This window comes from Melanerpes formicivorus, unplaced genomic scaffold, assembly GCF_026170545.1.
Source record: "Melanerpes formicivorus ecotype bairdi unplaced genomic scaffold, bMelFor1.0.p_v2 SCAF_75, whole genome shotgun sequence".
NCBI classification, from domain to species: domain Eukaryota; kingdom Metazoa; phylum Chordata; class Aves; order Piciformes; family Picidae; genus Melanerpes; species Melanerpes formicivorus.
Window position 1 is genome coordinate 1,737,039 of NW_027142427.1, and position 13,549 is coordinate 1,750,587.

At 40.6% G+C, this 13,549-nt stretch overlaps 1 protein-coding gene across 6 annotated transcripts in view; it reads right to left on the reverse strand.

Annotated features, from left to right (window-relative positions):
* BEND5 (BEN domain containing 5) overlaps positions 1-13,549 on the reverse strand; it is a 1,094,864-nt gene that overhangs the window by 423,498 nt on the left and 657,817 nt on the right. For 4 of the 6 annotated variants that reach the window (XM_068163844.1, XM_068163843.1, XM_068163847.1 and 1 more), the window contains one exon: positions 11,678-12,822. The exons of the other annotated variants lie outside the window; for them this stretch is intronic. In XM_068163844.1, the coding sequence (XP_068019945.1) occupies positions 12,662-12,822 (161 nt within the window). In that variant the 3' untranslated portion in view covers positions 11,678-12,661. Of the gene's footprint in view, positions 1-11,677; positions 12,823-13,549 lie in introns of those variants that run through there. 6 annotated transcript variants of the gene reach the window in all.

The window sequence follows — 13,549 nt, forward strand, 5'->3', positions numbered from 1 at the left end:
TTACAAGGATATTTTTCCTGAGTTTATTAAATGAGAGTTTCCACTTAAACTAGATCAGCTCCATGCTGCTGTCCTCTCCATTCTTTGCAAGTGAAAGCCTGGATGAACCAGCATGTGAGCTTTAAACTGGCAGAGGTTTTAATTTCAGATCAGTGGGAAATATCAAAGAATATCAATAGACATTTAAGAGGGAAGCATTAAGTACTTGTCAAAAGGTGCAGTACTCAAATTTCCTGATGCCTTTACAAACAGAAAGGAGCCCATGGCATCATTTCATAACATTTATAAATGATGAAGTTAATGAAGAGGGATCTTCAGAGAAATGATGAAGGGAATTTAGAAGGACCACGTTTGGCACTGTTGGAAATGCTCAAAGGAAGGAAGGGACTAGTTAAAAAACAATAATCAAAAAATTACAAGGGTTTTTTTTTCTTTTACCTTGATATAAATTGTGTTTACATATTTAAGCTGGGTTTGACCTTCAGAAGTCTGGCAAAGAACAATTTTCATTAAAGCACCTCAGTGGCGGAAGTTGGCAGTTCCTCATCTTGTCTCTGAGGTTAATTGAGAATATTAATTATTTAACAGGCATGGTCAAACAAAATATGTGTAATTCCTAGCTAAAGAAACCTTCAATTTATCAAAGTAGAGGCAGGAAGGATTGATACTTAGCAACCCCTTCTACTGTCAGTATGATTCCTTTCTGAGGAGGCTCCAGAAGGAAACAATTCTCTCTAAGGACACCTTTCCTTCATTCCAAGCCCATGTAACAGCATAATGACAGCAGCTCTTCACCATTCTTTGGCAATGCACAGGTATCAACCAAGAAAAACCCATAACTGTCTTGGAGAGAGTACAAAATTAGAATAGAAGAATAGAATAGAATAGAATAGAATAGAATAGAATAGAATAGAATAGAATAGAATAGAATAGACCAGACCAGACCAGACCAGGTTGGAAGAGACCTTTGAGATCATCAAGTCCAACCTATAATCCAACACCATCTAATCAACTAAACCACGGCACCAAGCACCCCATCAAGTCTCCTCCTAAACACCTCCAATGACGGCGACTCCACCACCTCCCCGGGCAGCACATTCCAATGGCCAGTCACTCTTTCTATGAAGAATTTCTTCCTAACACCCAGCCTAAACCTCCCCTGGTGCAGCTTGAGATTGTTTCCTCTTGTTCTGTCACAGGTTGCTTGGGAGAAGAGACCAGCCCCCACTTTGTCTACAACCTCCTTTCAGGTATTTGTAGAGAGCAATAAGGTCTCCCCTGAGCCTCCTCTTCTCCAGGCTAAGCAACCCCAACTCCCTCAGCCTGTCCTCATAGGGCTTGTGCTCCAAAATTTAACAGTAGTAAAGTGACTGTGGCTTCCTCTTCTGAGTTTTACTATTTCAGTGTCCTCTTTGCTGTGAAACTCTGCTCACCTGCTGTTCTTTGCAGCCTGATTTGGCACAGTCCCCCACCTGCCTGGCAGAGCTATGAATACCTTAATAAACAGTTTGGAAAGCAGGAAGAACATGCTCTGTCTTGTTGTTGGCACACATATAGTACCAAGTCAACAAGGGAACTGTATTAGACATAAATATTCATTTGAAGAACAATATTTTGATGACAGAGTTATACTTAATAATACAGTAAAAAGGGAATTACACTGGGACATCTACTGATCAAGAATCAATTCAATATCCTTTGTTTCTACAGAGGTAAATTACATTTGTCCCACAAAATCAAATGGCTACTAGTGTAATAGGACATTCTAACACAAAATGGCATGCATCCTAAACCACAAGATTCTATCATATTAACTGAAACAAATACAGTATTTAAGAATCATAGATTGATAGAATTGTCAGGGTTAGAAGGGACCTCCAGGATCATCTAGTTCCAAGCCCCCTGCCATGGGCAGGCACAACTCACACTAGAGCAGGTTGCTGACAGCCACATCCAGCCTGGCCTTAAAATCCTCCTGAGATGGGGCTTCTATCAGCTCCCTGGGCAACCTTTTCCAGTGTCTCACCACCCTCATGGGGAAGAGCTCCTTTCTGACATCCAATCTGAATCTACCCATTTCAGTAACTCTTCTATACTGCCTGGGGAGGTGGTGGAATCGCCATCACTGGAGGTGTTCAGGAGGAGACTTGACAGGGTGCTTGGTTACATGGGTTAGTTGATTAGGTGGTGTTGGATGATAGGTTGGACGCGATGATCTTGAAGGTCTCTTCCAACCTGGTTTATTCTATTCTATTCGGTAGACATAAAGGAAAAATATTACAAAAATAAGTCACAACCTAGAAAACATGTGGTAGCAGAAGGCTGAAGACACCCAGTCTATCAAGACATTCATGAGGCAGAGAAATACTGAGGCAAGGCCTTAAAACAGACACATTAAGAACCAGGAGCAAGAAGTTAAGCCAGAAGAATTCAGAGAGATAAGGCACAAGTCGAGCAGCAAGGGTAGTTACCCACTACAGATGGATTTAACATTTGTTTTTCAAGCAGCATGCTGTGGCCCAGGCAAGGTTTCTCTTCAAAGGAACAACCCAGCAAAGCTTTCTGATGCATTCTGCAGGGGACTGCACCATCTCATCCAATGATTCACCAGCAGATGCACCACAACCTGCAGGCTTTTCATCCATCTTTAGGCAAGTAACTCAACAGCAAAGAACATCCTCCTCAAGAACCTTATTTAGATCACTGAATTTTGAAATAGCTCTTCCTGAGATCAAGAAGTGGCTGTTTTCATGCAGTAAATGGAAAAAGGGAGTCCTGGAAGGCAATTTGAAGTCATAAATTAGTATAATCTGTCAAAGTGCCATTGCTCATCCAACAGAAATAACAATCTAAACCTAGGCACTGAAACTAGGTGGGAAACTTCCAGGCTGCCAAACCTCTGAGAAAAAGCAGTGGATCCTCTGCTTTGAGAAATGAATATGGTTAAGAGATACTGTTGAAAGATTTGCTTATTCCATCTTGCCTTGGTTTGAAGAGCAGACAGGAATCATTTTACTCCCAAAGGATGTAAACTAAAGACGCTCTTGTTGGGTCGGAAATACAGACGTTGCATTCAAAATTATACAGGAAAATACAGAATATATGAATCCTTAGTACCTAATACACACCTAATACACATACAGGATACATGAAAACCCCCCAAAACCTTCCCCCAGCCAGACTAAACCACAAGCTCCAGTGCTCCTCTTCTCCCCTCACCATTGTCTCCTTTCCATTGGACCTAAGCAGGCCAGAATTGCACAGGACAAAATTAATCAGGCCTCTGCAGGCCATATTACCCCTTAAAGACTCCCTCTGGAGAGCTGAAAGGAGGGAGCAAAAGAGAAATAACAAATCAGACAGTCTGCTTATAAAGAGATAGCAAAATTATGGGATAGAATAAACAATTTACACTTTTCTGGTCCGTCCCTGGACAGGAGGGGCTTGGATGTGGCACTTGGGGCATGGTTCGGTTGTCAGGAGGTGTTAGGGATGAGGTACTAGGTTGGACTTGATGAGCTCTGAGGTCTTTTCCAACCTGGCTGATTCTATGATTCTTTCTGGTCCTCCTGAAGGTCTCAACTCTATGGTTTTTTTTAAAGGCACCAGCCTCAAACCACAACACATCAAAACACTTTGAAAGCTTTGAACAAGAGTAAAAATGTTTTTGCAGTCTAAGTTTTTGCGCAGCAAGAAAAGAGAAAATGCTGCTGTGTGAAGTCCCTGAACTGAGCAACCTGATCTAGTGTGAGGGGTCCCTGCCCACGGCAGGGCAGTTGGAACTAGATGATCCTTGAGGTCCCTTCCAACCCTAAGAACTCTATGATTCTATGATGTGGCTCTGGGCAACCTGATCTCGTGTAAGATGTCCCTGCCCATGGTGGTGTGGGTTGGAACTGGATGGTCCTTGGGGTCCCCTCAACCCCAGCAACTCCATGATCCTAAAAGAATTCTGCAGTTTAAGCTGGATGTTAGGAAGAAGTTCTTCCCAGAAAGAGTGATTGGCCATTGGAATGTGCTGCCCAGGGAGGTGGTGGAGTCACCATCCCTGGAAGTGTTTAACAAGAGACTGGATGAGGCACTTGGTGCCATGGTTTAATTGATTAGATGGTGTTGGGTGATAGGTTGGACTTGATGATCTCTAAGGTATTTTCCAAGCCAGTAAATTCTGTGATTCTGCTTTGCAGTGACAGCAGCACCACCAGATCTCGCAAGCCCTAGTTCTGTGTCACTTATCACCAAGAACAACAAGCAGGTATTTCACTTCAGAAGCCTGCTGGCAACTTGCAAGGCAGGAGTTGTGAAACACTTCAGTATCCTTACCAGAAGATTGTCTCTCACTTGCAGAAGGAAGAGGAAAGAAAAAGGAAGACCAGGACAAGAGATATAGTGGTGGACAATATGTAGAAAAAATATCCATTTGTGGATTTCCATGGCAGAGAGAAAGTGGTATAAAACATACCTGTAAACATACAGCTGTGCAAGGGCTTTAGAGAGAGGCAAAGGTACCTGGCAGCTGAAGAAAACCCTGATTGTTCTACTTGTTAAAGGTTAAGTTCTTGGCTTGTTAAGAGTAATTTTCCTTTTTTTCATTCATAGAATTTCTCACTGATTGAAACCCTAAATGTCAGTCAGATTGATTGAGATTTTGCTGTTTGGCTACTAACTGCATCTAAACTGCACATACTGCTTCTCTGTGGGAATGTGAAAAGGCCAACGTGACCCCTACACAACCTGTTCCTACCATCAGGCAAAGGGTCCTCCTCCACATTTGGCTGCTGCTGAGTGGGTATCAATCACTAAGTTTAGGAAAGCCACAGAATGGAACTTACACATTTTTACCAGTATGGCAACACGTTACTGTTAAGAGGACTACACCTAAAGGCAAGATATCTTCTAGGTTGTCCGACCCTTTCCCAACAAGGAGAGAGGTTCCTTGCTTTGTACTCCAAAGCAGAGGTGATGCTGCAAGATTACTGTCACTCCTGCTTAGCCTTAAATTCTATGTCCTGAATTCCTTACTCCTGCGAGGATGTATGGTGAAATCCAGAACTTACAGGGTACAGTGCTTCTGGAAGGATGAAAGTGTCCTTGCAAGTGCAAAGCAACCAGCAAGTATTTTAATATACAATGCAGGGTGGAAAAAGGGGGGGTTGGGGTGGGAAATTAAAAAGTAGTCATAGAATTGTTAGGGTTGGAAGGGAACACAAGGATCATCCAGTTCCAACCCCCCTGCCATTGGCAGGGACACCTCACACTACTTCAGGCTGCTCACAACCACATCCAGCCTGGCCTTAAAACCCTCCAGGGATGAGGCTTCTACCCACTCCCTGGGCAACCTGTGCCAGTCTCTGACCACCCTCATGGGGAACAATTTCTTCCTAACATCCAGTCTGAGGCTACTCATTTCTAATTTTTTTCCTTTCCCCTAGTCCTATCATTACCTGACACCCTAAAATGTCCCTCCCCAGCTTTCCTGTAGGCCCCTTTAAGACACTGGAAGGCCACAATTAGGTCTTCTCGGAGCTTTCTCTTCTGCAGACTGAACAGCCCCAACTCCCTCAGTCTGTCCTCAAAGGAGAGGTGCTCCAGCCCTCTGTTCATCCTCGTGGCCCTTCTCTGGACATGTTCCAGCACCTCCAGATCATGACTATTCTACATTCAGAAGTTTGAAGTCTTAGTTTTTCATAATCTAAAACTCTTCAAGGAACAGAAATACAGAACATTAACTTGGAGACAGATGCTTTGTTCCATTCACCTCCAACACTGCTTATGTTGACAATTACTCTCTAAAGGCACCTCCATAAATCCTGCAGAGGACTCCATATGGAAAAGGATGACCACAGTGCATCTGGCTCGCAGATGTGAAATGCCCAAATGGACTATTTTCAAGTATCAGAGGGCTAATATCCCAACACAAACACGGAGAAAGATGTCTCCCATAAAACTTCCACTCTGCTAAGCCAAGGAAAGTGGAAAACACATGAAAATACACAATTAAACAATCAAACCCAACTAAACTATAATTCAGTAAGATTTACATAAATATTTGGGAAGACTTTTAAAGTCTGCTTGAGTGTGAAAGAAAGCTTTTTCATTCATCTCAGCCTCATGTGGAAGGGGCTGGTATCAGTGTGATATGGCACTATCAAGAAATATTCCCTTTACTGCTGTTCCAGTATTTCCTTCACACTCAGCAGGGTGAACACCAAAGGGTGTTCACAGCCAACCCCTCCGATAATCAGCCTGTCCCATGAAGCCACTTTCACCACTCCAAAAGCATGAAAGCTCATGCTATCTATAAAGGCTACAAAAGCACCAACAAGAGAACTACTTATCTTATATTTCACAGGACTTCTTGCAATTGTTGTGCTACAACAAAAGCTAAGTCACCCCCAGCCTACCTCTCTCTTGGGTGCTTGAAAAAATTCTGTGACTCTTTAATTTCAAGTCACTAAAGATTAAAATTTAATAAGAAAATAGGCAGCTGGATGCATTAAATATATATATATATGTGCATATAATATATATACATATATACTAATAAAGAGTTTAGTTCCATTAAGGTTTTACTATCAATTAGAAGACAAAAATTGATGTCTGCATTTCAAAGTAAATAATTTCCTTTGTAAGAAGTTTTCTACTCAGAAGGCAGCACAGAAAGAAAAACAACTTTGGTTAGGCTCAGCTTTTCTCTTCCCCAGATTGACTTTCACCTCTGTTCTGATCCAGCCAAAAGGCAACTTTCCCTGATGTCACAGCTGAGGTATTTTCCTCTTTGAGGTAAACAAATGATGTCACAACCACAGGACTGTGATTTCACTGCAGGGCTGAACAAGCGGGTAAGCAATGCAGGGAGTGAAGTCATTGCTCAGACATAAACAGCAGAAATAATTGCAACAGTAAAGCAAATGAATAGCAAAGCAAATTAATTCCCTTTTTGAATCACTGCTGCTCTTTTCCAATTCCAAGTGATTCTCCTTTCCTATTTAGGAAGCCTGAGGGGATGAAAAACTGTCCAAGATGGTGAGATTAAAAATTAGCTACCGAGCATGAAACATGCAATGATTGCACTCCATAACATTTTTATTGCCTCAGTGTTGTATGAATCACTTCACAGTTCCACACTGTAACATGAAAAAAAAAATGAAACCAATAAAGTCTAAGCAATTGATGTTATGACTTCATCAATCTGAGACTGAAGGCATGCAGAGTACGACAAGGATTTTCAAGAATACTGAGAAAACTGCCGCCTCCCTCTGAAGAAACACAAGTTTCATCTGTGTCTCTTTCCAAAGAGTGGTCACCCTCACAACAAAAGATGGAATACTGAAATGATCCTCAGTACAGCTCCATGCCACAAACCTTGCTTTGCCTTTCAGCACCTGCCCAAATTTGGGTTTGTCAAGAGTTACAAATGCAGGCAGCACACAGTGAGGCCACAGTTAACACAGAACGTTCCCAGCTGAGAACATCTTCACTCCTTTGAGGTTTTCCATCATGACAGTATTATTTTAACAATGACCTGCACTTACCTTTACTTTTTAAAAATCCAGAGAGTCTAGAAGTATGAAGGTGAATTATCTTTACAATTGCACTAAATCCCCCCAAAAGCTCAATTTATTGCTGCTTAAGACTTCCAAGCAGATGATAATCTATGCTTAAGATGACAAAGCAGCATCATAGTCATCTATCAGATACAACATCAAAGGTATGGTGCAAAGAAATGACCTCCCACAGGGAGACTGTGCCTCTTTTTTTTGACAGTCATGCCCAACAGCTATTCAAATGAAACCTTAAATTCCTTCTACTTACAGATGAAATGTGAGATGACAAATAGAATAGAATAGAATAGAATAGAATAGACCAGACCAGGTTGGAAGAGACCTTCAAGATCATCGTGTCCAACCCATCATCCAACACCACCTAATCAACTAAACCATGCAACCAACTACCCTATCAAGTCTCCTCCTAAACACTTCCAATGATGGTGACCCCACCACCTCCCCAGACAGCCCATTCCAATGGTCAATCACTCACTCTGTGTAGAATTTCTTCCTAACCTCCAGCCTAAACCTCCCCTGGTGCAGCTTGAGACTGTGTCCTCTTGTTCTGGTGCTGGTTGCCTGGGAGAAGAGACCAACCTCTGCCTGTCTACAACCTCCCTTCAGGCAGCTGTAGAGAGCAAACGAAACCTTAAATTCCTTCTACTTAAAGTTGAATTCTGAGTGACTAAATTAAGTGTTTCAGTCTGGCTGCACTAAAGCATAAAATAAAATAAAATAAAATAGACAATCAAATTAAAAATAAAGGAAAAAATAAAAGAAAAAGGAAATAAAAAATAAATATAAAAGAAAAATATTAAAGAAAAGAAAAAATAAAAATAAAAATAAAAATAAAAAATAAAATAAAAAATAAGGAAAATAAAAAATAAGAGGAAAATAAAAAATAAGAGGAAAATAAACAAAAATAAAATGAAAATAAAAATGAAAATAGAAAATTAAAATATAAAATAAAAAATAAAATAACATAAAAATTAATTTTAAAATATTAAATTAAATGTAAAATTATATTTTAAAAATAAAATACAATATAATTAAATCAATTAAAAAACCTCCCAACTTTATAAAACATCATTAAATCCAAGCCTGTTCTAGCACCTAACATTTCCCGCCCCCCCCCCCCCCCCAACAAATATTAGATTCCTTTTGTTTTTTAATGGAGTGCCTAGTCAGCTTGAGTTAGGTATTAAAATACCTGCTAGGATTTTTTTTCCCCTTTAATATAACAGCTCATTTCCCTTATAAAGTCATTAATAGAAAATAAAGCCCTTTTTGTTAACGCTAATCTGCCTTCCTTGCAAGTGTGCCAGAGGCACTTTAGCATGGATCAGACCATGAATATCACAAATTGCAGCAGCAATGTGTGGCAATAAGGGATCAGATTCTTCATGGAACAGTACTACCTTCCTCCTTCTTGGATTACAACAACAACAACAAAGAAGTAAACAGTATGCACTGATCTCTCAGGATAACAAGTCACTTCCTCTTAAATCTGTAGTTTTCTGATACTTACAGATCCAGGTTTATAGCATGAAGCAACAGCACAGCACAAACCTTATGATGATGAACAAGAGATATGACATGGCGTAATGAAACCTACTTCATTTATTTAGAATAAACCAAACCAGGTTGGAAGAGACCTTCAAGATCATTGTGTCCAACCCATCGACCAATCCAACCCACCCAAACAGCTAACCCATGGCACCAAGGACTCCATAAAGTCTCCTCCTGAACACCTCCAATGATGGCGACTCCACCACCTCCTTGGGCAGCCCATTCCAATGGGCAATCACTCTTTCTGTATAGAACTTCTTCCTAACATCCAACCTGAACCTCCCCTGGCACAGCCTGAGACTGTGTCCTCTTGTTCTGATACTGGCTGCCTGGGAGAAGAGACCATCATCCGCCTGTCTACAAGTCACAAGTCTCCCCTGTTTCACATGATGCATAGGTATGAAGTTAAGCTAGAGCAGGACAAAGTAGGCACTATTTTTGCACGAACTTTCCTACAGTAGGTACCTGGCAGATCTGTCATGAACAGGGCAAAGCCATGTAGGGCTGGCATGATAATGGAAGAATGAATATACCAGTAACAGCAGTGGCCATGAAAGCAGTATAAGATAGTGAAATGAACTCCCCAGTTAAGTCACACATCAGTTATTTCAATGCAGAAAAGCTCACCCCATAAGTTTTCCATGGGTGATGTCAGAATGCAGTACAGCTGTAGCCTATTTCCCTATTTGAAGCAGACACTCTGTGCAAGATGTGCAGTCTTCATACCGGTTTGTGTGGAGGGAAAAGGTAAGAGCAGTGACCAAGTATCAGTGGTAAAGGTGTTCCTCACATAGACTAGTTAGCCACTGCACAGCCCTCCACACATTGCCTTACAACCACAGTGTGCAAGACTGGCAAAAGCTTATTTCCAGTAATCCAAAGATGAAGTTGTAATACACAAAAGAGGTGCATGAGCTTTAATACATCCTCTTTCTTTGCCATAACTCAAAACAGCTTCAGGTGACACTCACAGTAAATGCCAGTCGCCCAGTCCAAAGGATATTAGCACCCCCACACACCTCAACATGATTCTTTAAACGGAAATGAACCTTTTTGTACCCAAGTACTTCTGTTGAAATCTGTTAAATCTGTCTGCTCGACCTGGGCCAAGAGAAACTCCAGGAAGAACTGAATTTAAGAGTTCCAAGATACCTTCCTCAAAGAGGACATTTAAAATCTTCAGCAATGGGCAGCATTAATGTCTGATGGAACAAGTGTGTCAAGGGGAAGCCTTAGAAAAGTTATGTCAGTTTTGCAGACAGACTTACAACCTCTGATTTTTTTGGGGCCAGGGTGGAGTCCCAATTAAATTCTAATCTGCTCTTCCCAGGTTTCATAAAATGCTGTCTCAAGCAGGGTTATCTTCTAAGAGCAGCAGCACGATTTTCTCATTATAGAATCTGTTACAATGACAACACATCAGTACGGAAGCAGTAAAGGGCTGAAGAAATTATGGACATTTTGCTCCAAACTAGTGGATTGCCCCAGTCCTACTTTGCAAGATGTTGTACCTCTGGAAGCCTGCTTGAAAAGTGTGAACTTGCTGTTAAAGTGTTTCTTCAATGTTATCTCTAGTTTGTTCTTTAATTAATAAAAGGATACATGCACTGACATTATAAACGCTAATTTGCTATTTAGCATCCCAAATTAGGAAGCATAAACATTTATGCACTTCATTAAACACTACCTAAGAACACTTTGAGATTAACAGGAGACAAGCCATGCTGTTAAAAGCAATTTCAGGGCACACAGAAGCCACCATAAAAACGCCTCTCCTCCTCTTTCTGTTCCTCACTGTCAATGCTCCACTGGCAGCAGCTCTTAGGAAGCAGACCTTGGAAATCAAAGAGATGTGACACATCTGTGCAACCACAAGTTCAGTTTAAGAAAAGAGACAGGAATGCAGGGACACAAGCAGCAAAAGTGGGGCACATTTGACAGCACAGCACACTTAGGTTGGCACAAGTCAATCATGAAATTGCACTTTACAAAGCAGAAAACAAATACTTACACCTTGAACTAAGACATCATTTAACCATGAGGTGTACAACAGAAGTCATGATGGGTTTCCTCCATCTCTTCCCCAACAGGCACTGCAGTTCTAGCACACCTCCTCTGCTCCCTTCCCCTTTCTTCCACCACCCCAGCCATTTTTTTTTACAGAATCCTTGCATATCTCCATTCCAAACTACCTATGCATACAGGACATTGAAACAGGCTTAACATTAGGGTTTACCAGTGCCACAAGATGATGATAAGAAATGATCAAGTCTTTCAAAACTACAGGAAGCAGAACTGCAGTGGTAGAAAAGAAACAAATGCTGGTGACAGCCCAAAAGGTAATCACATCTGCATGTGTAAAATACATGGAAGGTTGGCTAAGATACAACAAATCCTCAAAATGGATCAGTCCAGGCCCTAAGTTATCTCTATAAACCTTACCCTCAAAATCCTTCATTAAACACATCTTCCAAGTTATTTTCTTTCACTTACAGACAATAAGACATAATTCAGACGACAATTATTCCTTGTAAGTTTGCATCACCAGTCTAACTTCAGTGTAGAAAATGGGTTTTTATTTTTCATTGAAGTTTGTGCCAAAACTGCCCAGTATGGACTCAGAACAAAAGGGTACTAAAACTTCTATGATACATCATCTTGCCACAGTGTGGCAATGCTGAAATTGTTTGAAAGTACAAATACACTAAAAAATAGAGTGTTTCAAGGACATTGACATGGACATACTGAAGAACATTGTACCACAACCAGAAACCTGAAAAGTGCTTTGGTGCCTGAAAAAAAACAACCAACCAACCAACCAAAAAGAGAACTGCTTTTAGTTCTTAAGTATTATAAGAAATAAGTTATGATGCTTTTGCAGCTTCCAGCTTTGGATTCTTTGATGCCTTTGTTTTTTTTGTTTTGTTTTTAACTGTGACAGCACTAGTGATCTATCCACAAGGTCAGAAGTGAAAAAGAAGCCTTCTTTTGTGTGTTGTCCACCAAATCTATTGTTGGAGCTAAAAACCAAAGATCTATAAAAAACAAACCATTAAAATTTCAAGTTCAGAAAAAAACACTTTGTAAAAGACATTAAAACCTTCTTTTTCTTTCTTTTTTTTTTTTCCAACAGCAAAGTGGATTTTGTACAATTCTTCCTTTTAAGCAGCTGTTTACTGCGAGCCTAGATTCGCTAAGTCCAGTAAAGCAAAACGTAGGCAGACGGGATTGGCGTTCGCGGAATCACAACCTATATACAGGACTGCGCGGTAACGTACTGCAGCTCGTTGTAAAAACCTTTGAAAATTCACTGCTTCATCGTGAGTGGACTTACAACATATCTTACATCATTTAAAAGCAGGTTACACCATAGAATTGTTCAAAGAAAACAAACAAACAAACAAACAAACAAAAGAGAATCAGTTATAGGAGGAGAGCGACGCTCGACGTCAGTTTCTCTCATCGGCAAAATCACCACACGAATCAAACCCAAAAATAAAACAACACCGAAGTAAAACACTAAGACTTTATTAAAAATCCAAAATTTATTGCAAATTGTACTTTGCACTTTCCCTCCTTTCTTCATTTTTACACGATTTATTGATATCCATGATTTTTTCACAGATGTACTTGTTGACTTTGGAGAGTCTCTGTGCAATTTCCGTTTCGTCCACAGTTTCTTGTGCTATTCTATCGTATAAACATTCTGGGGAGAAAAGGGAAAAATAAAAGAAAGAAAACAAAAAAAAAAAGAAGAAAAAAAAGAAGAGAGTCATTAGGATATTTCCAGAAAAAAGTATAGCCCTCTTTTGGGGCTAACAACTCAAGAAATAGAACAAAGTGAATAAGCAGTGTACATTCCTGGCAGCGGCTTTCATTGATTCATTGGCTACCTTCTTAAAGCCAGACTTTTTCAATAGGCTCCAATCTAGCATGACCAGTTTCCAGTTATGCTGTGACTACATTAACAGGCTTTCTATACAGAAACAAGGCTAAATCCAACTTTTCACAGTGTCAATCTTGCCTGACTAACTCTGGTAGTTGTCCGTATCTCCACAGCGGATTCAGAACCTCTTCCCAGGTGAACAGTCTCACCAGAACTGCTGTTTTCTGCAGTTCCCAGTGAGTCACTCCTACCTTCACAGCTTCAAGACAGTAAGTAAATGCTAATGGTTAGGAAGAGAAGCAGCAACCAGTAGGAGAAGACATTAACCAATTTCTTTCATTTTTTAAACCTGTTCAACATGCACTAACGCCTGCCTCTTCCTCAGACACCCTGTCCCTGGGCATATTTCACTTTGGTTAGTAGCTTTATGCAGGGTGGGAGGCATCTTCTTGCATATTTGCAGGATACATTTTGTGAACTGGAATACAAAAAGCAAGCAATAGTAATAACTGCAAAAGCAGTGAGGGCAACGAAAGCTGAGACAGTT